The following is a 20,859-nucleotide window of genomic DNA, read 5'->3' as shown; positions in this document are numbered from 1 at the left end:
AAACCAAGGTAGTGTGTTATTTCGCTGTCCCCGTGAGTTTGGATGGTGACACGGTGCTGACCTTAAGGTGCTCTTTGGCAAGCTTGATATCGCGGAGCAAAGTATCATCGGTGCCGAGGTTGCAAAGTTGTTTGCAGCATTTCAAATAGATACTGGCTTGTATGCTGACCAACCGATCTACCAAGTGCACTTGGGCCCAAGCTCAGGTAGCCGTCACCTGAGATTTCGCAACCCTTATGGTGTTCAAAACATAACCGCTTTGTCGGCCAAATGCACTCTGATGTTGTGCAGGGCATCATTGGCCTGGCCTTCCTGTAGAATGAGTTCTTGTTTCACCAAATCATCGACACCGATGGCAGTACATGTATCCTCGCCCAAATTGGACAGCAGGGGAATGACTGCCTTCTCTGGCTTGAAGGACCTTGGCTGCTCCTCCGTTCCGGGATCTAATTCTTCTCGAGCATGATAAGATCTAGTTGCATGCCATCATCCTCATGATTGGTGAGCTCATCGCCGATGAACATCATCCAGCTCCCCTCCATCGATCAATATCCCTTTGTAACATTCTTGCCGGCAGGCAATCGCAACCGCTGTGTGTCTGTGGCTGACCTCGGAGTCTTCTAATATCCATTTGCAGTGTTACTTGGGCCTCAATTGTCAAACCCTCTGCAAGCCATGTCACTGCACCTCGCCGCTGGATAGGCTGTGCACACTGTCCTTGTTCCGCCAATAATGTATTTCCTGCTGCTTCTTGTCGGCGCTGTAATTAAATGAGAGAGGATCTGCTGTTCTGACATTTACACTTACCTTTCTGGATTTGAACCTCATAAATGTCCATAGCTGTTGGATCACGGCGACGCCGTTGATGTGCCAACCTCTCTTGTGCTTCCCATTCCCGGACTTTCACAGGATCGGCAGTCTCATCTAGCTTTTCGAACGCACAATTTGCTATCGGTGATTCCTCTGACAGCCTTATTGTACTTTTGCAAAGCAACTTGCCTGCATGATGTATTATGAGTTGTTTGAATTGATTGCACAGAGGGCTGACTCATCCTGATCATCTTCATGAAGTTACAATCATTCATTTGATAGTCCAAGCATCCTTTCGGTGCAGAGTTCCCATTCCACGGGCCGCCGGCGAGATAATATTTAATGGCGCCCATAGTGTTTCCATGATTGTGCTATCAATCCGAGCGGCGCCCTCGATAAAATTTGATGCATATCTTACATAGCAACTGTCTTGATGGCCATGCACGTGCCACAGTCCGATTCCGGGGATAATATCCAGTTCCTCGGGTATCTCCAAGATAGGACTCTCGGCGATGTGGTCCTTCAGACGCTTGTGGTTACTGACAGTTCACATCATAAAAGGTCAACGCTTGGCGTATTCCATCGGCGTTCATTTTCAATGCCTCGCCAACGCATGATCCATGTTCATCGGTCTGGTTGAACTCAGTAAGGCGATACATTTGCTCAGGTTTGGTCCCACACCTTTCTCCCTTCTGAAAATCGACCATGGCGTGAGGAACAAAACACCCATGCCTTGCACAGGCGCAACCGCTGATGCCGGTTGCCTCCAACCTGTGACGAGATGCATTTGCCTGATTGACCGCGTGGTGGTTTGTTGCATTCTGATCGTTGAATGGTTGTCTTGGGCAATGGCCAAATGCTCCTTACACATTGCATCTCCTAACCATGAACCCACAGCCGTCATGAGAGAAACTTTGTCACCGGGATTTAATGGATGGAGATGCTCGGCTTTGAAGTTTTCGTCCATGACGAGCAATCTTGTGTATAGCCAACTCAGTGTTTGTAAATCTGATCCTTTCTCATTGAAAGTCTCGGTATGTTTCTCCGACAGGCAAAGTCACATTAAATCCCATGGCTGGGGGACACGCCAGACAAAAGAGAGCTAAATCTCCGGGTCTGACGTCCTTTTCCTCATGGCCGAAGCCATTCCATTTGAGAAGCTTGAGTTCCTCCATTGTCTGGCCACCCTCATGAGTTTCCTGGTACGGTCCTTTATTCCAATAAATAATCTGCCCGGCGAGGGATGAACGCACTCACCGGGACCCAAATGCGGAAAGACAATCATTGTCATCCATCTCAACTTGCTGTAGTAATTCATCGCCAAGGTTCTGCACTCCAGGTTGTCCAACAAAAAGTCATTTAAGACGTCAAATGTGAATGCCGTCTTCGGTTCCAAGAAGGACGCCGGAAATAAGCCCATTTCAAACATTTGTATATCGGCGGCGGCGGCGTTGGGGCATGTGCAATACCTAACCATGTGGGTATGCACGCCGGACTTGTTAACCATTGTGGTCATTGCACTGTTGCCCTTGATAAATGGCACGCCGGCTGGGAGGTCATCGGCGCTCTTCGAACATGGGGCGCCGCTGTCTTCTTCTGATGAACTCTCCATGTCTGTTGTGTTGGCTCCCTCTTCCCCGGTAGTAAACACACTAGAACCCCCTACATCATCTTCCCATGGACATGGCTTTCCGTCATGGCCAAGCCATATCACGATCCCACACTTGAACAAACAACTTTCCTCGAAGAAGGAGCCTGTCCATTGGCTGACCCGATGAAAGGGAAGTCTCTGATGCTGGGTTCTGCAACAACTTGTACAATAGAGAGGCTCACCAAAGCACCCATGACATTTATAGACACCATCTGTCCCACAGATGATACATGACCGATCCGATGGAACCTCCCTCTGTAGGAGTATGTCAAGATATGCTTTTGTCTTTGGGACCCATTGTCTTATATAGTCGTTTTGACTCTTGAGTTCAGATAAGCAGATTATGACAGGTAAGTGTGAGGGAAGGCTAACCAAGAATTTTGGCAGTCGTAGGGGAATGACCCTGTGATCATCAAGGTCCCCAAGAAAGTCATGTCCACCATGGTGAAGCATGTCATGAGACGGCTGCTTAGAAGCAGACTTGGTAGGGGTTGCTGGAACTGATCGACTGATTTTGCCCACCACCTTCCTGGTCCGATATTATTTCTGCCATTCTACCACTGCATACTTTCGTTTGGGTGTCCACTCTTGGAGTTTGGAACCTTTCATTTGTTCACTGCAATGAGAATCTGCAAGAAAGGTAAGAGGTTTCAATTGGCCGATGGAATGTGATACTTGGATTAATTTGATCATGCTCAGATCATATCTGGTATGAGTACATAATACTAAGACCTAGAATGTAATATAAGATGATCCAAAGAGAACACAGCAACCATATCCATCAAAAGTACATAATATCAACAGTGATACAAGGAACACCACTTCATCTCGACTGAACACAACAATGATATATATGAAAAGTACCCAATATGAGCTGTAATATATGATGAACCAAGCAGAACAAAGAAACACTGTGGGATCTTGGCCGAGGAACCAAACCTTACTGCCCCATATCAACCAACTATAGTATTTGCGAATCTTGAACCATTCAGAATCACCATTATCCATAACCCAACATGCCAAGAACTCAATCTCCTATTGTGCTCTCACAGCAGAAGAAGGTTCACTTAGACAAGGCGGAGGTCTTGGTCCTCAGGGACCACCTAGAGGACTGGAGGTCAGTGAAAGGTAAAGAAAGATCAAGGGTGCTCATCGCCATCTACAAGGAAGCCTCACTCCAAGCTCCTACCAAGGACCGAGCCATATTGAAAGCTCGGAAAAAGGTTCGTGACACCTTAAATATATCGGAGCCATCGGAGCATTGATACAATGTACATTCAAGATTTACAAGCAATGGTTGCAAAACCAATCTCGGCGGAAAAAAGATCCCAAGCCACTCATCAAGTATGGCAGACGTTGGACAGCAAGGAAAGTCCTAATCCAGACTCATAAACACCTAATCCGAGAAGAGACAGGGGAAATGGCTGGAAGTGAGGAGATGATCAGCAAGTGGCCAAGGGCGGCGAAGTCAGTAATTGATGGTTTGTCGGCGGAGGAGAGGGAACAGGCGGCAGCTACGGCGGAGAAATGGAACCATCAAGCGGCGCCGCCGGAAGTGCAAGCCGAGGTCGCCGAGAGCAAGGGCGCTGAGATGATCGAGCATTTGACCACCGAAATGTTCAAGCAAGCTGGAATGAGGGTCTGTGTGTTGTCTGCATGGAACAACAGCAAAGGGAAGCTGATGTTAGGAGGGTGTGTGGTCTACTACTTACCTGGCTGTCAACATTAACTGTGGGGAAGTCATGACTTCAATGAACAGTTTGGGAACGGCGAGAGCTTCATCAAGACCAGAGATTGGGACGGCATGTTTATGTTGGAATGGGGGGAATATGCAGGGGAGCAATTCGGTGAGATACAGGTGATTCATTTCACAACAAATATATTGATCACGGTGTAGATGCGGAGGATGCGGAGGAGCCACGAATGGTAAAGTCAAAGAAGCGGCAGCCCCAGAAGCTGATCGAACTTGAAGAGGATGCCGATGGCTGGCTGATGCTCCCTGATACAATGGGATGGAATTGTGCCAAGCAACAACACATGATTCGATCATTCCTCACGAAACTATACAGTACGTGCACTTACATGTTACATTAAAAATTATTCTCACAAAGCATAGGGATGTGTGGTGGGGAAGACACCTCCAAATCAGCGGTGCCATGGGGCAATGTAAGCCAGGACCCATTGGCGTACTTTGACGGCACAAAATGGCCCGCCGGCATGCAATTCAAGGAACCCTCCAAGATGGATATATCAGATACAAGTGCTTTGCTGCAATTCTGGTTTGCCTGGCAAGAACAAAATATTCAACCAGCCTTTTCATTCATGGTGTGGCAAGATTCTGATAGTGACATATGTGAGGCAGTTGTTTCTCCAGCACCCCGGCAGGCCGCCATGAATAGAAACCGCACTCAACGGACACAGCCAAAGGGAAAGTACACAGGCAATCCCTTACCATCGCACCGGGCCATCAAAGAAAGCAGTTCGGAGGATGAGTTATATGGCAATGATGGTCACTCCTCTAGTGAAGGTGATGAACCACTTTTCACTGCCCAGAAAAAGGATGTGACGCCACCGCGACAGGCCACACTCCCGACTAACAAGCCTCGCAAGCTCAAGTCTGACGCTGCTCCGCCACGGCGAAGTGCATGGCAGACACTGGCTGCCATCGGCGATGTGCCAAAACCAGCTATTGCCACGTTCAGCAACACCAAGGAGCCGGCCATACCTCAGAGGAAGGCCGCAAAGCAGCCATCTAGATCATCTGGTGCTGTCACGAGAAGAAAGGAGGTCACATATGTGGCCAATGATCAGCCCCGGGGATCAAAATGCTGCGCTCCTGAGGCCGTTAGAGATACGCCGGTGAAGAGAACCAGGAGCAAGACATGTGCACCAGAGGCATCTTTGGGTAGACGCAGCAAGAAGTGATCCTCATATCTCAAATCAGTACAATACCAGCAATGAAATCAATTGATGACTGGTGCAACACTGGTCCCATACATATACAACACTTTGAGTGGCAAACCTATGTACAAGTGAAGGTGATATATATAATTTGTAACTAGTCACCACCGCCAGACTTTCTCTCTGCTTTCTGCACCTGTTGTGACAAAGAGTGCACCAATGGAACAACTCTGGCCTGCACTGCCGCCATGTGATGCAGCTGGATCAAATCTTTGAATATCCGAGTCAACTTATCTCTGCTCTCACAAAACACCGATAATATGACCTGGTTGCTGTCGAGGACCTCGTCAGGTTGAGGATGCCGGACATCATCGCTAGGGTTGACGATGCTGCCCAGCATCAACTGCGCAAGTTTATCGACTGTTATAAATCAGTTGGGTTCTAAAGGGAGCATGAAGCGGTGCTTACATTCATCGCCTTGGAGGCATTCAACAATATTCCTCGCCGTCCTCTCAGCATCGCCGATCACGCCCTGATGGGAAGGCCGATGGTCAGATGTATCGGAGGAACCGCTCGGCGTGCTTCTCTGCGGGAATGCGAATTCCACATTTGGAAGTGCCTTCGGTGTATATGCCACGGCTGGAGTGGGTGGCGCAGATGCTGCGATGGCCGCCTTCACTGGGACAGCTGGGTTAACCGCCGTCACCGGGACGGCCGCTCTCACTGGGATTGGTTGCCAATCTCCTCCTTTTGCTGGAGGAACTTGACAATTGAACTGGAATGCTATAAATGTAGGTCAATCTTGGCTGACCGAGGATTTTTTCAAGAAGGGACATACACCTATTAGAAATATCATATCCAACATGAACTGGCGGAGCCGGCATAGATGTCGGCGACAGATTCCAGCCAAAGTCAAATGCTGGCTTCGGGGTTGGTAGCAAAGGCATTTTTTCAGTCGGGATGGTGGTTGGTGTGACTGACCATTGTGGTGTGACATCCAAATCCATTCCAAAGTTGAATGGTTTGCCAGTCGGTGTGACAACCGGATCATCTCTGGCAACAGAGGTGTTCCATCTGAAGTCCAAGAATGATGGAGTGGCTGGTTGAGGGGTTGGTGACCGCCTCTGTGCCAGCGGAAACCCGAAGTCAAATACCGGTTGAAAGACTGGCGGTGTTGGTTGCCGATGTTCGAACCTGAAGTTCAGCCTGTAAGGCAGTGCAGGAGGGACAGCCAACGTATCAGCATTTGGAGCCACTGGAGGAGGCGTGGGCGACATGTCGGTGTTGGAATTAAACCCAAAGTTAAACACGGTGTAGAGACTCATGCCTCTCATGTGCAATATGGCAGTTTTCACTGGGGAGTACATGGCACGAACTTGTAGCATCACTCTGTGTGCTACCTGCAGCTATCTCTATATGAGGCGCAGCTTTCCCATGCAATGCGCGCGTACCTTTCCCGCGCTTCATGATGTATATGCGCGCGCACTTCCCGCGCTGTAGCGCCCTATAGCGCCAGCCATCCAGAAGCATCCATCCACTGTCCACCAAGTTCCCTAGTGCGTATATTTCCATTTCTCACATTTGCTTATCGTTCCATCTTTATTTTTATCATGGACCCTTACTTACATATATCTTGACATACCTTACTCGGTAGCGCTTCGGCTCCGCATGACAGCGCTTAGGCGCCATACTTAAGCGCCAGCAGTACATACTTACTGAGAGACTTACTCTCCCACCAGAACGACAGAGGACTTACTGGTTACTACCCACTATTTACCTAGCAGAACATAGTAGAAATCTATTTGTTTACACCTCGCATCTCCCTTCTCTTGTCTTACATCATATCATCACTTAAGCAAACTCACTCTTACTCTCTCTCGTATCTGTATACACGCGCACGCTTTCCCACGCTTCGCACCATACACGCGCGCATTCCCGCGCCTTGCGCGCACCTGCGCTTTCTCGCGCTTCGCATTGGCCAACCAGTAGCGCTTTCAGCGCATACCTCTAGATCCTTGCTGCACTCGCTTCCCCTTTAGGGTCGAACGCACTTGTCGTCTCAAGTATAGCAGACTAGGCAACGCACGACCTTACAACAATTATAGATACAGTCAGGAGCATTGTTCGTGCCTCGCTGTACCGTTGAACCTTCAACGGGTTGGAGCACAGGCAGTGCTGCAGGTGGAGCTGCAAACCCGAAGTCCAGCTGGTACATCGGAGCAGACAGTGTGGCTGCCATGCCACCATATGAAGTCACCGGCAGAGCTTCAAACCCAAAATCCATCACTGACAGGAAATCATTACATACACTTTCATAACGAAGAAGTATAACACTTACTAGTCGGGTTTTCGCCGGCGTTGGATGATGGTGCTTGAGACTCTGACTCGTTGTCCATCAGTATATCGAAATGGACACGGCAGTCATTTGAGTGCGTCATTGTAATCAATGGTACAAATCAGTGTGAGATGGAAGTGAGATGGTGACCTCTGGAAGCTTAAATATCATCAATGTGTGGTGTGGCCCATGGCTGAGTTTGAATATGTGCCACAAAACAATGCATGTTTGCCGTGAGAAACCATGCAAGCGCCACATACAATTGCTTCTAAAGCCTCATGGCACCGGGTCCCAAGCCGATCTATTTGGACTTCAAATTTTAATTGTTTCCATTACACATATATTGTCAAAATTGATGTTGTGGTCCTTTGCCTTTTTTCCGCCCACATATCATGCCATCCACAGAGGTTTCAAACAAAGCTCTTAATGATGCTGCCGCTCGAGTGCAACAAATCGTGGCTCAAGCTGTAGAGTGGAAAAATGGTCCCACCGGCCATCTCACTATGGCCATGGACATCGCAAAATTTTTGGTGAGCTTGCCAATATGAACAAAGGAAAAAATTTGCATTGAATCCTGATCAGTCGCCGGTGTTCGAACAACATGGGCGATCAGTGAGCATGATTCCGCCACTTTTGTTATCGGCAGCGATGGAATTGCAAGGTCATTTGGACCCTGTGACTCGCCAATCATTTCTAAGTGCACCTGTATGGCGTAACATTGTAGCGAATGATTCACGAATTCGGAAACATCCTTTGTATCAGAAGGCTCTCACATTCATCAGCTCCTCAAACCCATCTGCGATATCGCACTCGCCGGTGCAACTGGCCCAGCAGGTCATTGCAGATGCACCAGCGGAATCCCCGGTGGGGTCCAAACCCAAACCTAGGCCACAGTGATTGCACAGGAAGGCATTGACAGTTGTTGAGAGTTCTGACAGTGATGCGATTGAAATTATTGACCATGTCGCCGCCACTAATGTCATTGGGCCAGACATTCACAAAGGGAAGGGTAAGGAGACCGCGCCACCCGAGAATGTTGACGGCGACACGCCAGTGAAGGTTTTGAAAGCAGAAACCACCATGGTTAGACAAAAGCCCATGCCGAAGAGAAAGCAAACGCAGGCAACTGGCGGCCGTGACTCCAAGTCTGGTGTGATGGATCGAAAGGGAAGGGGACAGAGGTCCCACCTCCAGTGGATAGTGTGGACGGCGATGGTAGTGCACTGTTGCAGAGGAAAAGATCTAGAGACTCCAGTCAGAATGAGCAGCTGACGAAGAGCATGTCATCAGCCACCCGCCCGCCGCTGTCCACCCACACCGGCGATCAATGCAAGCCCTGGTTTGAAGAACCTCTTCCTCTGCTGGTAGGGACCATTTAAGTTTCTACTGATGTCTCCCTTATGAGCTTTATGTAGGCCACTGTTGCCGGGAGACTCACCATGAGCAAGCGGCATAAAAGTAGCCACCGGCATACTACATCAAAAGAATACGATGAAGACCCCTTGCCGGAAGCGGCCGGCGATGTTGCCAAAGAGTCGGCTGTTGGGACGGTAGGTATTCAAGTCCTAGATGTTTACCTTACTTCTCAAAAGATGCAGAACACCATCAATATCAATGTGGCGACCATAGACAATGCCACCCAGAAGAGGCTGTCTTTACCACCTGTGACCTCTGTCTCTGCATATTCGCCATCATCGCTTGAATCATCCCCGACATTGAGCCACCCTGAAAAACCACCACCACGGCACGTGCAACCACCGCCATCACACACACAGCTTATGGATATTGATGTGCCGGCCGATACAGTGGTGAAGGACTTGCAGGCAATGACACTAGATGCCACAAAGGACTCGGTACTAGTCTTGAAGAGTCATGAAGATATGTACAATACCATCCACAACCTTCACAATCAGGTCGTCGAACTCCGCACTCGGAATGCTGCTGCCGCCGATTCCCTTGAGGCGTTGAATGTCCGTGTGGCTGCTCAGGATGCCGAGATGCGCAGTATGGAGACACTTCACACCGACGTCGCTGTGCTGCAAGACCAAATTCACACTTTGCAAGCGAAATCCCGGACACATGAGAACCAACTCCGTGCAGCTGATGTTAAATTGGCATCACAGGGAAGTACCACCGCCGTCCTGCAAGACGCCTATGAGGCCCTTTGACAATGTTTGATCCCCACTCCATCCATACCTCCCCATTACAATAACACCATGTTCTTTCCTGCTTCCCACCAGCACCAGGTTCCCTATAATCAGAGCCTCAGTGTAGGCCAAGCGCAGGCCATGGAAAGATTGTACTTCAACTTCACCCCAGGAACATCCACGGCCGCCGGCCCATCAGTCTCTGCACTCTCGGCGAGTGCTAGCATTCCGGGTGCCATCCTTGCACCCCCAGGGCCATCCACAGTTGCCGGCCCATCTGGGATGCATGCTCCCTCAGGCCCCTCCGGTAGTCGCGTCACAGGGAGTTCTCAAAGCACAGGCAACCTCAGTGAATCGGCCTCTGCATTTCACCACAATTAGATAGCTTCTCGTCCGTAAAGTGTCTCTATTTGTAATGCCTTTGAGTTGTTGGCGCCATCATGTTTCATCAATGCAGTGCTGAATTTAACGCTGTCATTCTTACCCACATATCTCCGGTGTCTGCCGGCAACCACATGTCATTACGTTTGGGACATGCTTCGCACCGGCAAGGCTCGGGCATGTGTCCTTCATTACCGGTTGCCCTACATGTCTTTCTTACGTCCCATTATGAATGTTCTGATAAGCCCTCAACATAAAAAGTCAGCAAATATTCAGTTTCCGTCCCTCAACCAATGAATCCCATTCCTGCTGATTGGGCATTGGCCACGACTCATCTTGCCAGCAAGTATGTCTCTCGACAGTTCTGTTCTATTGTTGGAGTGATGCCCAAAGTCCTCCCTCCACCTGAGCTTGATGTAGTTTTGCTTATGGCTTGCTCAAATCTTGCGCGGCGCCTCGCCGATGCATATCTTAATCCAGGTTTGACCTCGCCACCCATCTGCCGATAGTTCTGACTCGGGTCGGCATTAGTGACAATTAACTTTGATATGGTCCGGTATTCAGACGCGTTGCATATACAAGAAACAGGCATCAATCCCCGGCATGAACAATCCCTCCTGGAGCAATTTCCGCCGGTTGGTCAACTTATGCTTGAGCAGCCTACTGTTGTCCTGGACAAATTTGGCCTTATTGTTCTATGGTATCTCCCTGGAGCAATTAATGAAACCATACAGGAGGTGCTCGCCGCCCGCCGATGATGTTTATTGACTTTTGTAGAATGATATGATGGCGGCGACCAAGATGATGTCCAATCATCTGTGTAAGAGTATCAGCCGAACTGCTGCCAAGAAGGAGAAATGGCGCACCCACGAGAGCAATTTTCGAACCAGTGAACACGGCCTCACTCTGGGTTGTATTAATCTATCTCCAGGATGGTTTCTGCAAGGTCATCCGGTACGTCGGTATTTTACACCTGGAAGTACTCGCTGATGTCACTAGGCTCCAAAGTTTCATCCTGAAATATCGGCGACCCTTAAACAGGATGGGTCAACTATATGTCAGGCGATCCGGTGGCCGGCGGTCTTGGCTGCCACTGCATTGAGAGTCATGCATGGCAGCTTATACTGGTCGTCTTTGACAACTCAGCTCGGCCTCGGTCTATGGGCAGACAATAATCAATTCAAGGACATGGGAACTTGCCTCAGACAATGGGTGTCTTCATTTACAGTTCTCGCCGTTATGTGCAATCATTGTTCACCCCTGCACAGAGACTCTCAATCCCTCGCTCAATGGTTTGATATCATAACCAGTATCGGCGATTATGGACCGGTGCAAATGAAATTGCCCAATATTGGCATTGAAATTACCTACAATTCAGGTGTGATGGTAGGTACTTCAGGCAGAATTGTTAGGCATGGTGTCAACAGGGTGAACGGCGATAGAGTTAGCTGGGTGTGGTACATGAGGGATGATGTTCATAAATTTGTTAATGTACCCCGAGGTGACTATTCCAAGTACAAGTCAATAATCGCCGATGCATTCTGTTGCAGTTAGGGGCATAGCTGATATGGTACATAGGGATGACATTCATGAATTTAGAGCACTTTTTGTTGCTAGTGAACACCTGTCATGTGTCCGATAGATTGGCTCATGGTGCCATGGCACTGCGTGCCATGATTTGTTAAGCTTTGGGCCTACCCGCTCGCTAACATACCGGGCCTGGGCCCACCACTGTACAGGACGCTGGCCCTAGGCCTGCAGTTGCTTCCACATACATGGGGTGAGCCCATGCTACACATCAATGGAATCCAGGCCCATCCAACAATCCAGTTGTACATGGGCTGGGCCGGGTTGCATCAACCTCGGTGGTGTCGTGGGCCTAACCAGTTAGTATGTGTACAACCTGTGGGCTCATCCTGGCGATTTAAGATAGGGCCCGCCCAAAAGCCAACATTCGTGGCCTAAGTCCACCTGTATTGCAATAGCTCCCTGCCTGGCCCAACCCTCCATCCCGCATTCCATGAATGGGCCCATTCCAGCACATGGCGCCATTGAATGAACAACTGCCGTGTGAGGCCTCTGATGCCCAGTGTGAATGTGATGCAATCGCCGCTTACAGTAATCCTCTTCCATCGCCGCCCATTAATCCGAGATGGCATCCACCCATGGCATATCACAATCGCAAAGCGCCGACCTACCAGCGACATCTGCACATGCGTTGGCCGGCTGCGACAGACAATCATGTCAGCTGGCGGCCATTCGCTTTTTAATTCTCCGGCGTGTTTCACTGCCCGTAATATCACCGGCAGTAGTATTCCAGTGACACCCAAAACCTGTGGGCCCACTCGAGACTGTTGAGCAAAACCTTTTCTGCTATACCTTGGGCCCACCTGTAAGCACAATGTATTTTAACCCAGAGACCCATGGGCCCACCCCAACCTGGCGACGAATATGACCCATGGGCCCCATCCTAGCCATTGGGTACACAACAACAAAGGGCCCACTCCATGACACTGACTTACAATCATCATGTGGGCCCATGGTGGGTTGGCCCAGGTCACTTGGCAGAAATGTCAAGGTGGGCTAGACAGTAAGTAAGGAGATATGTCACTGTATTATGTGATGAAAAGACAATTCTGAGACAGGTAACCTTTGCAGTTCCACATGAAAGGTTGGTCTTTAATGGTCGTGAATGCACAGATATGAGAACCGTCAACAGCGCCAAGGCACTGATCAAAAAATCAGACATGAGGGTCATTTAGTATTGTGGGTGAGATGAGAGTATCGTGTTTGGGGAACCGGACCTGTGAGGAGTAGAACGGAGATGTAGAAAGGAATACTAGTATGCACTTGAAGTATCTAGTAGGATTATAAACAGATGAATTATGATATAATTGATGATCCACTTACTGCGAGACTGTATTGGACAATCATTGGAACCTCTCTCCAATATGGCGAGTCGAGAGTCCAGTGACACACATATACAGGAAGATTGCGAGCTGTTCCTCCACAGAAACTCCATTGCAGGACCTCACAAACCCATTTGCTTGTAGGACCTCCAACAGATCATTGAAGACATTGATATTGATGCTGAGGTTATGTTTGATGTGGTCAGGGTGACCAAGCATGAGTTCCAACACCCACGCTTCGCCCGTTAATGTGGATGTATGATAAGGGATGCATGAATGGTGGGTTAGAAACTGCGCCTGACAATCTATAAGGGCTTGGGTGACAACACCAGCTAGGATAAACATCAATCATATTACACATTCTCGCTGTACTGTCCCAAGTGGTCCAGTATGGTCGAGGGCAGCTGACATGTTGGTGGTGGTGGTAGTTAGATCATTGATCATTATCAAAGACTCTGCCATCGAGTGGCATCTGGGATTCTCCTGGTAAGATCACATGACCACAAGTTTGAATTTTAAATGTGAAATTCATTGTCCAGATGGACCCTAACATTCGGCTAGAGTTCAACAAACCCGGGTAAGGCTAAAAGGAACACAGCTAAGTAATATTCGGCGCACATCAGCACAACGTCGGATTTTCAAATGACACTTAGGATTTTCAAAACATACGAGATACAATGCAGGGAAAGTCATAGATTTAGTAGGTAGAACATACAAATGTGCCGTGTAATAAGTAGCTATTCAATAAAATTACGCTAAACTCCTGCGTGAGTGCCAGGAGGGAGGGAGAACACTGGAGGGAGGGAGAAGAATGCCGGAGGGAGGGAGAAGAACACTGGAGGGAGGGAGAAGAATGCCGGAGGGAGGGAGAAGAACACTGGAGGGAGGGAGAAGAACGTTGGAGGGAGGGATAGAATCCTGGAAGGAGGGAGAAGAATGCTGGAGGGAGGGAGAAGAATGTTGGAGGGAGGGAGAAGAACATTGGAGGGAGGGAGAGAACACTAGAGGGAGGGAGAGAACACTAGAGGGAGGGAGAGAATGCCAGAGGGAGGGAGAGAATGCCAGAGGGAGGGGAAAAACGCCAGAGGGAGGGAGAAGAACCTTGGAGGGATGGAGAAAATGCCAGAGGGAGGGAGAAGAACATTGGAGGGAGGGAGAAAACACTGGAGGGAGGGAGAAGAACATTGGAGGGAGGGAGAGAACACCGGAGGGAGGAGAAATAAAGAGGTGGCGGGAGGTCGAGACTGGCCTGGCACGTTTGGCACAGCACGAAGGAATGTAGGGGAACGTGGGGTGCCAGAAGACTGCTGCGGTGGGTGCATGTTATTGGGCATGAATTGCGGATATGAATGTGTGCCGAGCTGCGAGGGTTGTTATGGCTGTGGCTGTTGTGAGGAGGATGACGATGGCTGGTGGTGTGAAGGTAAATTTGTCTCGAGTGAGAAGGAACGGTGGAGGAGGGGAGTGAGGAAGAAACAGAAAACCAGTACTTACCTTGTGTGATCTCTGATGGGCCCGAGGCCTTGAAACCTGGGGGGCTGAGTGCTGAGCGCTGAGGCCTAGACCTGAGCGCTGAGGTGCAGGATGACGTCGACAACACCAACTTACTCCATTGGAGTATTCCGGAAATTCAAACTCCGCCGTAAACTGGGTCACATATGCAACAAGTAGACAGGAGGTTTGATCCCCTGACCCCTACTATGCCTCGTCAATCCACACATGCACAAATGCTGCATGATATTGACCAAACTGCACTTGCATTAGCCAGGTTGCAGTACCAACATGCCATAGATGATGATGAGTCTATGGACTCTAAATCAGACTCGAGCTTTGCATCTTTAGACCTTACCCATGACTCGGACCTCAATATCTTCCTAAACATCATGATCACCCCTCCTTCGCCTCTTTCTCCTGTCTTATTTGCCTTTTCTGATTTTTCTGATTTTTCTGACTCTGACTCCTCCAATGATCATGATCATCTTACCGCCTATTACAATTGTGCTCAAGATGCCATTGCAACTCTGCAGGACGAGGTTGTGAAGGCCTGTGTACTTCGTAAGGTTAGCGAACCCATGCCACAAGCCTCACAACTTCCTCTTCTTGTTCATTTTGGTGAACATTGCCCTCACTTATTCTGCCACAAACTGCATGTCAATCCTGAAATTTTTGATGACATTCTCGATCGAATCTTTGACCACCCCATTTTTTGTAACAACTCAAACAACCCCCAACCTCCTGTCTCCATTCAACTTGCAATTTTTCTTAACCGTGCTGGCCACTATGGCAATTCCATCACCCTTGAGGATGCAGCTCAATGGGCAGGTGTCAGTGTTGGGTCAATTGTTAATTGCACTAATTGTGTAATTGTTGCCCTGCTTGATCAGCATGACACATTCATGGGCTTCCCTTCACATGACTCACAGGACTTTGAGCGTGCTTGGAGGTATACTGCACGGGCAACTACCTGCCCTGAGTGGCAGAATGGTATTCTAGCTGTTGATGGGACAACCATTGATTTATATGCAACACCTGGTTTTTATCACCAGGTTTTTTATGATAGGAAGTCAGAATATTCCCTTGGCTGTCAAGTAAGTTCACTTTATTTTATTTTCCAGTTAAAAATTAAAATAAATTCAAGGCAGCTATCATGCCCCACAATCTTCTGATTGTTGACTATTCTCTTGGTCACCCTGGGAGTGTGCATGATGCCTATGCCTTTAGGTCCACCCATCTCTATCATGAACATGATACACTTCTTCCAGCTGGTCACTGGATCTGGGCAGACAGTGCTTATCCACTGAACACCTGGTGTATTCCCCCTTTCAAGAAACCCCGCAATGGACAGCTGACAGCAAATCAGAGGACCTTCAATTTTTACCTTTCATCTGTATGTTTTTTAATCTCCATTTTTTCCTTATTTAAATTATATAGGTCTGTGTCTGCGTCAAGCATGCTTTTGCTGCATTGAAAGGGAGGTTTCAATCTCTCCAAGACCTTCAACAGAACATCAATTCAGCAGATGACCTTTGAGCTGCTGTCTATTGGATCCAGTGTTGTCTCATACTTCACAACATGATCATTCGGTTTGAAGAACATCGTGGTCTTAAAGAGGACAAGGGCTCAATGGATTGGGCCCGTGAAGAGGAAAATAATCTCATTGCTAGAGGGGAAGGTGAGGGGCCTGATGGCAATGAGCAGATTGGTGATAGATTGTATGAGGAAACTCCAGGTCATGCTTGTCGTGAAAGGTTGATGAATGAGCTTTTTGATAGCCCATACTCAAGGGCACAGCATAGGGAAGGATAGTAACCCTAGTTTCAAACATGTAGGATTGGGTCCATGTATTCAAAACACTCCATGAATGGATTCAAGAAACCAACAGTCCATATATTTAAGCACAAGGGAACATAGACAGCATAGGGGGACACAGACAATTGTACTAACATAGTGCACATGACAGAGAAAGACATGATAAGAACAATGGTACTAAGGCAGGGCAAATGACAGAGAAGTGATGAGCAGATAACAATGAAACTACAAGTACAGGTACCACACAGCATCCAAACCTTCAAGACCCTTGAGCATTAGTGAGATGGAGATATTCAATCTTGAGACAGAGGGCAGTCACCTCCTCAGCATGCACATGCGTTAACGCATCATGCATCCTCATCTCAGCTTCACACAGGCGGATCTCTGCATCCTTTGCCTCCTGCGCACGTTGATGGATGACAGCCGCTTCCGTGCGTTGGTAGCTGCGTTCCTCATGGAGGAATTGATGTTCTTCTGTCTGATGAGCGAGATTGTATTTGGCCATGTAGCGTTCATTCTTGAGTTCCTCTCAGGTGATTCAGTCCGATTGCGCACTCTCAATTCTGTCGTTCAGCGCCTCCATCTGGCTTTGAGCCTGACTTTGGAGGTCTGAGCACTGCTTCTTCACCTGCCGGCCTTTGCCCTTTGACAAGGATGGGATGGGCTCCGATGTTGGAGTTGTCGAGACAGGGGAAGACACAGCCTTGGACTGTGAGGAGCTCAATGAGCCACCAGAGTTGCGTCTAATGTGCCTGAAGTTAGTACATCTCCCCGAGACGGAGCCCCGAAGGACGCACAGCTATTGTACCGATAGGTTTGCATCTTCTCGGAAAGAGCAAATTCCGACCGAGGCAGGGGAGAAGGGGGTGATGCAGGAAGTGGTCGTTTGGTGGAAGCTTGGGGCCTAGGAGGACTGTCGAGGATGATGACATTGGAGCCATCACCCCAGCTGCGATCCATTGCGACATCATTGTATGTAGCACCAGCAGAATAGCCGGCACCTTCGTATGTAGCAGCGCGAGGGAGGGGAAGCATAAGGGGTGGCAATATGAGGGGGGGCAATGTGAGGGGGGGCAGCATGAGGGAGGGCAGCATGAGAGGGGGCAGCATGAGGGGGGGCAGCATGAGGGGGGGCAGCATGATGGGGGGCAGCACTGGCAGAATAGCCAGCACCTTCATATACAGCGCCGGCAGAATAGCCGGCGCCTTCATATGTAGTATGAGGGGGGGCAGTGTGAGGGGGGGCATGAGTGTCTGTGGTATGGCCCCCATACTGGGCGCTACCAGAATGCAGGCTTTGCAAGTAAGTGCTTCCTGCCGTGCGCGATATCTGGAAGTAGTTGGCAGCATGGTCAATTTCAGGGCGGGATGAAATTGTCTTGAGGGATAATGCTGGGTTTGCCCCTAGAATGGACACATAATGCAGTGACATATCTCCCTACTTATAGGACAGCCCATGTTGACAATGCTCCCTAAGACTCGGGCCAACCCACCATGGGCCCACATTACAATGTAAGTCTGACCTAAGGGATGGGCCCACATATGGGATTGTACCCCAGTATAGCGGGTGGGCCAGAGGCTAAAAATAACTGAGGCTCAAGGGTGGGCCTACTGTATATACATTATGGAATACAAAAATATATAGGATATTGGTATTATGATGCATAGGCTATGTCTGGTAGGTGCTACTCGATGGTGAGGGGTGGGCCCATATACACTCGCCGACAGTTTTGCATATTTCGGGATCACCGCAGGGGGGGCAGCTGTGGCACTGCCAAACATAATGCTGCAGGGTGATTGTCACCGGGGGTGATTGCCCCATGCTTCCATAGAATACCTCACTATGCATGCATGCCGGTGACATAGTATAAGGCCTGTGGCACTGCTAAACATATTACCGCAGGGTATGGATTGTCACCGGCGGCAGCTGACCCATGCATGAACATCCAGCGAGGAATCACCTGGTGAGGTATGTTGAGGAAATGGTGTTAAACAGCTGCTACTCTGCTTTGGCTTCTGCAGACACTTTCGTTGTTGAATACCGGCTCTGCAAATATACAAATATAGTTGCCGGCGACACCGTGCACTAATTGCGGCGGTGCTTGCGCCGTGACCTTTTCTGCGTCGAACACTGGCTCGGCAAACCTGCAGCACATGCATTTACTGTTCACCGGCGGCGGATGATGCAGAGTTAGCAGCGACACCATGTGCACTCATTGCGGCGGTGCTTGCGCCGAGACCTCTTCTTTGAACACCGGCTCGGCAAACCTGAGGTGCAGGTGTCTACAGGATGACCCATTAGTCGCCTCCCGGCAACACCATGTGCATTCATTTCGGCGGTGCCTGCACTGACCGGCTCTGGACATATAGTCAGCCTGGTGTACAGATTTAAATACAACAGCTATTACTATTGAGCATTGGTGACTAGTGACCAGTACTTAGAGTAGTCCGCTTGTGGGATATCCATAAACTCGTGAACATCATCCCTCATGTACCAGACCCAGGCTGTTCGGTTGCCGTCTGCCATATCCAATCCATGTCTAATAATTCGTCCTGATCCGGCGACCATTAAACCTGCCGGGTAGACACTTTCAATGCCTAGATTTGGCATCTTCATCCTTGCTACTCCATAATTGCCGAAGGTGGTCATGACGTCAAACCATTGGGGACGTGACAGCGGATCACGATGCATCAGCGAACGCCGGTTGCACACGATAGCGAGTGCAGTGAATACGGATGCCCACTCTCTGAGATGATCTCCCATTTCGTCCAATTTCTTGTCAGCTGCCCAGAGACCCAAGGCTAGCTTTGTTGCCAATGATGACCAATAGAGGTTAGGGTGCATGACTCTCAATGCAGCGGTGATGAGCGCTGCCAGTCTCTGCATTGCCTGACAGAAAGACCGTCCCAACACTTTAAGAGTCGCTGAGACATGCGGATGAAATTTGGGTGCCTATGAGAGTGAGAATGGATGCCGCTAATTATGAGGTGTGACACACCGGGTGACCTTACAAAAACCATGCTGGGGACAGATTGATACACCCCGGAGTACCGCCACATTGACTTGGATAAAAGTTTGAAGAATGGGTCCTCCATTTATCGTTTGTGGCGGCGCTGCTCGTCACACTTCTAGCCAGTGGAACTGACATTATTGCAGTAGCTGCCGCCATGTCATTCTAACACAGTCAATATAAGGACTTGGCAATTAGGACAACTTACCTGTATGGCCAGATCAATTGCGCCGGGAAGATACCAGAGGACGATGATACCGAACTTGTCACACACAACTGTCAGCCAATCAAGATGGATCTGGCTGTCAGGTGGATACCAGGAAAGAAGGCTGTCTTCGCGAGCAGGGTTGATGCCTTTTTCCATCATTTGCAGAACATCTGCATACCTGGCTACATCTAAGTTGATAGTAACTAACATTGATGGGATTAGGGATCATATGAGGCACCACCAAAAGAGTCATACCAGGGTTCCGATAGGCATCGGTGAGGGTACGAGCCAGTTTTGAACATGCCATGAGCATGACAAGATCTAGTTCGAGTGGGGGAATGGCATTGGACAGTCCGCCGATCAGTGCAAGGAACTGGCGAGAGACATATTCACTAGCAATATGGGTTATGGCCAAGGCCCAGTCAGGAGGAATATGAATCATGGCTTGCATATAACATATTAGGCATTGTACTTATATATGTCTGGCGGCAAACTGGTTACATAAGTCTGGCAGCAAACCGGTTACATAAAATACACGAAGAGTGACTGCCATATCGACTAACAACATTCAGAACATGAGGATCGACATAAGGAGGCACGCGTACTACACATTGTCTTGACCTAACTACCCATATATAATGAAATCGGTGAAATGTGAAAGGGACCAGTGGTCATCCTGTAGACACATGCGCCGCAGGTTTGCCGAGCCGGTGTTCGGCACAGAAAAGGTCACGGTGCAAGCACCGCCGCAATTAGTGCACATGGTGTCGCCGGTAACCCTGCATCATCTGCTGCTGGTGAACATCTACCTTGCAGACTACAGTTGAGGCCAACTGTATATTTGAAGAGCCGGTATTCAAAAAGAAAAGGTGTCTGCAGAAGTCAAAGCAGAGTAGCAGCTGTGTAATCAAACATGGTATTGTACAATCAAAGGGAGGCGTAAATTACAAGTATTCAGGTATCTACATGTCTTCGCCGGACTCAGCCTCTACCTGGTCAACTTCATGAGCCTCTGTCCGGTCAACTTCATGTAACAAGGATTCCACCGCGGGAAGAACCCATTCATGCACCTGTGCAAGGTGATGCAGGCTAATTAGATCTTTGAAGATCCTAGTGAGCTGGTCTCTGCTTTCACAGAAGGCCATGAGCATCACCCTATTGCTCTCCAAGACTTCATCAGGCTTGGGATCCCGGACA

At 49.0% G+C, this 20,859-nt stretch overlaps 10 protein-coding genes across 10 annotated transcripts; 4 read left to right on the top strand and 6 right to left on the bottom strand.

Annotated features, from left to right (window-relative positions):
* Positions 1 to 1,081: 1,081 nt before the first annotated feature.
* On the bottom strand, positions 1,082 to 1,345 carry F5147DRAFT_590177 (uncharacterized protein; the record flags this gene model as incomplete). The annotated part of the gene is made up of 1 exon (XM_041432161.1): positions 1,082 to 1,345. A coding segment is annotated over one exon (264 nt), but the record flags the coding sequence as incomplete, so codon positions are not given.
* Positions 1,346 to 1,490: 145 nt separating this feature from the next.
* Positions 1,491 to 2,737, bottom strand: F5147DRAFT_530141 (uncharacterized protein; the record flags this gene model as incomplete). The annotated part of the gene is given in 4 exon segments (XM_041430065.1): positions 1,491 to 1,650; positions 1,680 to 1,852; positions 1,872 to 2,020; positions 2,068 to 2,737. Coding segments are annotated over 4 exon segments (1,152 nt in total), but the record flags the coding sequence as incomplete, so codon positions are not given.
* A 740-nt stretch (positions 2,738 to 3,477) lies between these two features.
* On the top strand, positions 3,478 to 5,386 carry F5147DRAFT_660329 (uncharacterized protein; the record flags this gene model as incomplete). The annotated part of the gene is made up of 5 exons (XM_041434667.1): positions 3,478 to 3,684; positions 3,744 to 4,153; positions 4,202 to 4,308; positions 4,359 to 4,529; positions 4,578 to 5,386. 5 exons carry the CDS (start codon positions 3,478 to 3,480, stop codon positions 5,384 to 5,386), a joined length of 1,704 nt encoding a protein of 567 aa, XP_041284360.1.
* A 133-nt stretch (positions 5,387 to 5,519) lies between these two features.
* Positions 5,520 to 6,639, bottom strand: F5147DRAFT_783106 (uncharacterized protein; the record flags this gene model as incomplete). Its single annotated transcript, XM_041442801.1, has 3 exons — positions 5,520 to 5,782; positions 5,831 to 6,145; positions 6,201 to 6,639. 3 exons carry the CDS (start codon positions 6,637 to 6,639, stop codon positions 5,520 to 5,522), a joined length of 1,017 nt encoding a protein of 338 aa, XP_041284359.1.
* A 1,450-nt stretch (positions 6,640 to 8,089) lies between these two features.
* Positions 8,090 to 9,865, top strand: F5147DRAFT_783105 (uncharacterized protein; the record flags this gene model as incomplete). Its single annotated transcript, XM_041442800.1, has 6 exons — positions 8,090 to 8,227; positions 8,280 to 8,590; positions 8,636 to 8,832; positions 8,865 to 9,061; positions 9,113 to 9,247; positions 9,296 to 9,865. 6 exons carry the CDS (start codon positions 8,090 to 8,092, stop codon positions 9,863 to 9,865), a joined length of 1,548 nt encoding a protein of 515 aa, XP_041284358.1.
* A 48-nt stretch (positions 9,866 to 9,913) lies between these two features.
* Positions 9,914 to 10,225, top strand: F5147DRAFT_783104 (uncharacterized protein; the record flags this gene model as incomplete). The annotated part of the gene is made up of 1 exon (XM_041442799.1): positions 9,914 to 10,225. The coding sequence occupies one exon, from the start codon at positions 9,914 to 9,916 to the stop codon at positions 10,223 to 10,225; it is 312 nt and encodes a 103-aa protein (XP_041284357.1).
* Positions 10,226 to 10,773: 548 nt separating this feature from the next.
* Positions 10,774 to 11,779, top strand: F5147DRAFT_590178 (uncharacterized protein; the record flags this gene model as incomplete). The annotated part of the gene is made up of 3 exons (XM_041432162.1): positions 10,774 to 10,962; positions 11,003 to 11,179; positions 11,225 to 11,779. 3 exons carry the CDS (start codon positions 10,774 to 10,776, stop codon positions 11,777 to 11,779), a joined length of 921 nt encoding a protein of 306 aa, XP_041284356.1.
* Positions 11,780 to 13,889: 2,110 nt separating this feature from the next.
* F5147DRAFT_802338 (uncharacterized protein) lies at positions 13,890 to 14,563 on the bottom strand (the record flags this gene model as incomplete). The annotated part of the gene is made up of 2 exons (XM_041443296.1): positions 14,137 to 14,563; positions 13,890 to 14,073 (listed from the first exon to the last, which is right to left on the bottom strand). The coding sequence occupies exons 1-2, from the start codon at positions 14,466 to 14,468 to the stop codon at positions 13,890 to 13,892; spliced, it is 516 nt and encodes a 171-aa protein (XP_041284355.1). The 5' UTR covers positions 14,469 to 14,563.
* A 2,105-nt stretch (positions 14,564 to 16,668) lies between these two features.
* On the bottom strand, positions 16,669 to 17,875 carry F5147DRAFT_783100 (uncharacterized protein; the record flags this gene model as incomplete). Its single annotated transcript, XM_041442798.1, has 5 exons — positions 16,669 to 16,710; positions 16,763 to 16,971; positions 16,999 to 17,152; positions 17,209 to 17,392; positions 17,445 to 17,875. The coding sequence occupies 5 exons, from the start codon at positions 17,873 to 17,875 to the stop codon at positions 16,669 to 16,671; spliced, it is 1,020 nt and encodes a 339-aa protein (XP_041284354.1).
* Positions 17,876 to 18,850: 975 nt separating this feature from the next.
* On the bottom strand, positions 18,851 to 20,104 carry F5147DRAFT_783099 (uncharacterized protein; the record flags this gene model as incomplete). Its single annotated transcript, XM_041442797.1, has 3 exons — positions 18,851 to 19,396; positions 19,663 to 19,865; positions 19,918 to 20,104. 3 exons carry the CDS (start codon positions 20,102 to 20,104, stop codon positions 18,851 to 18,853), a joined length of 936 nt encoding a protein of 311 aa, XP_041284353.1.
* Positions 20,105 to 20,859: the final 755 nt, after the last annotated feature.

This window comes from Suillus discolor, assembly GCF_016758755.1.
Source record: "Suillus discolor strain FC423 chromosome Unknown F5147scaffold_304, whole genome shotgun sequence".
Classification (NCBI taxonomy): domain Eukaryota; kingdom Fungi; phylum Basidiomycota; class Agaricomycetes; order Boletales; family Suillaceae; genus Suillus; species Suillus discolor.
Note: the sequence above shows the minus strand (reverse complement) of the source record. Positions and strands in the feature narration are given on the sequence as shown.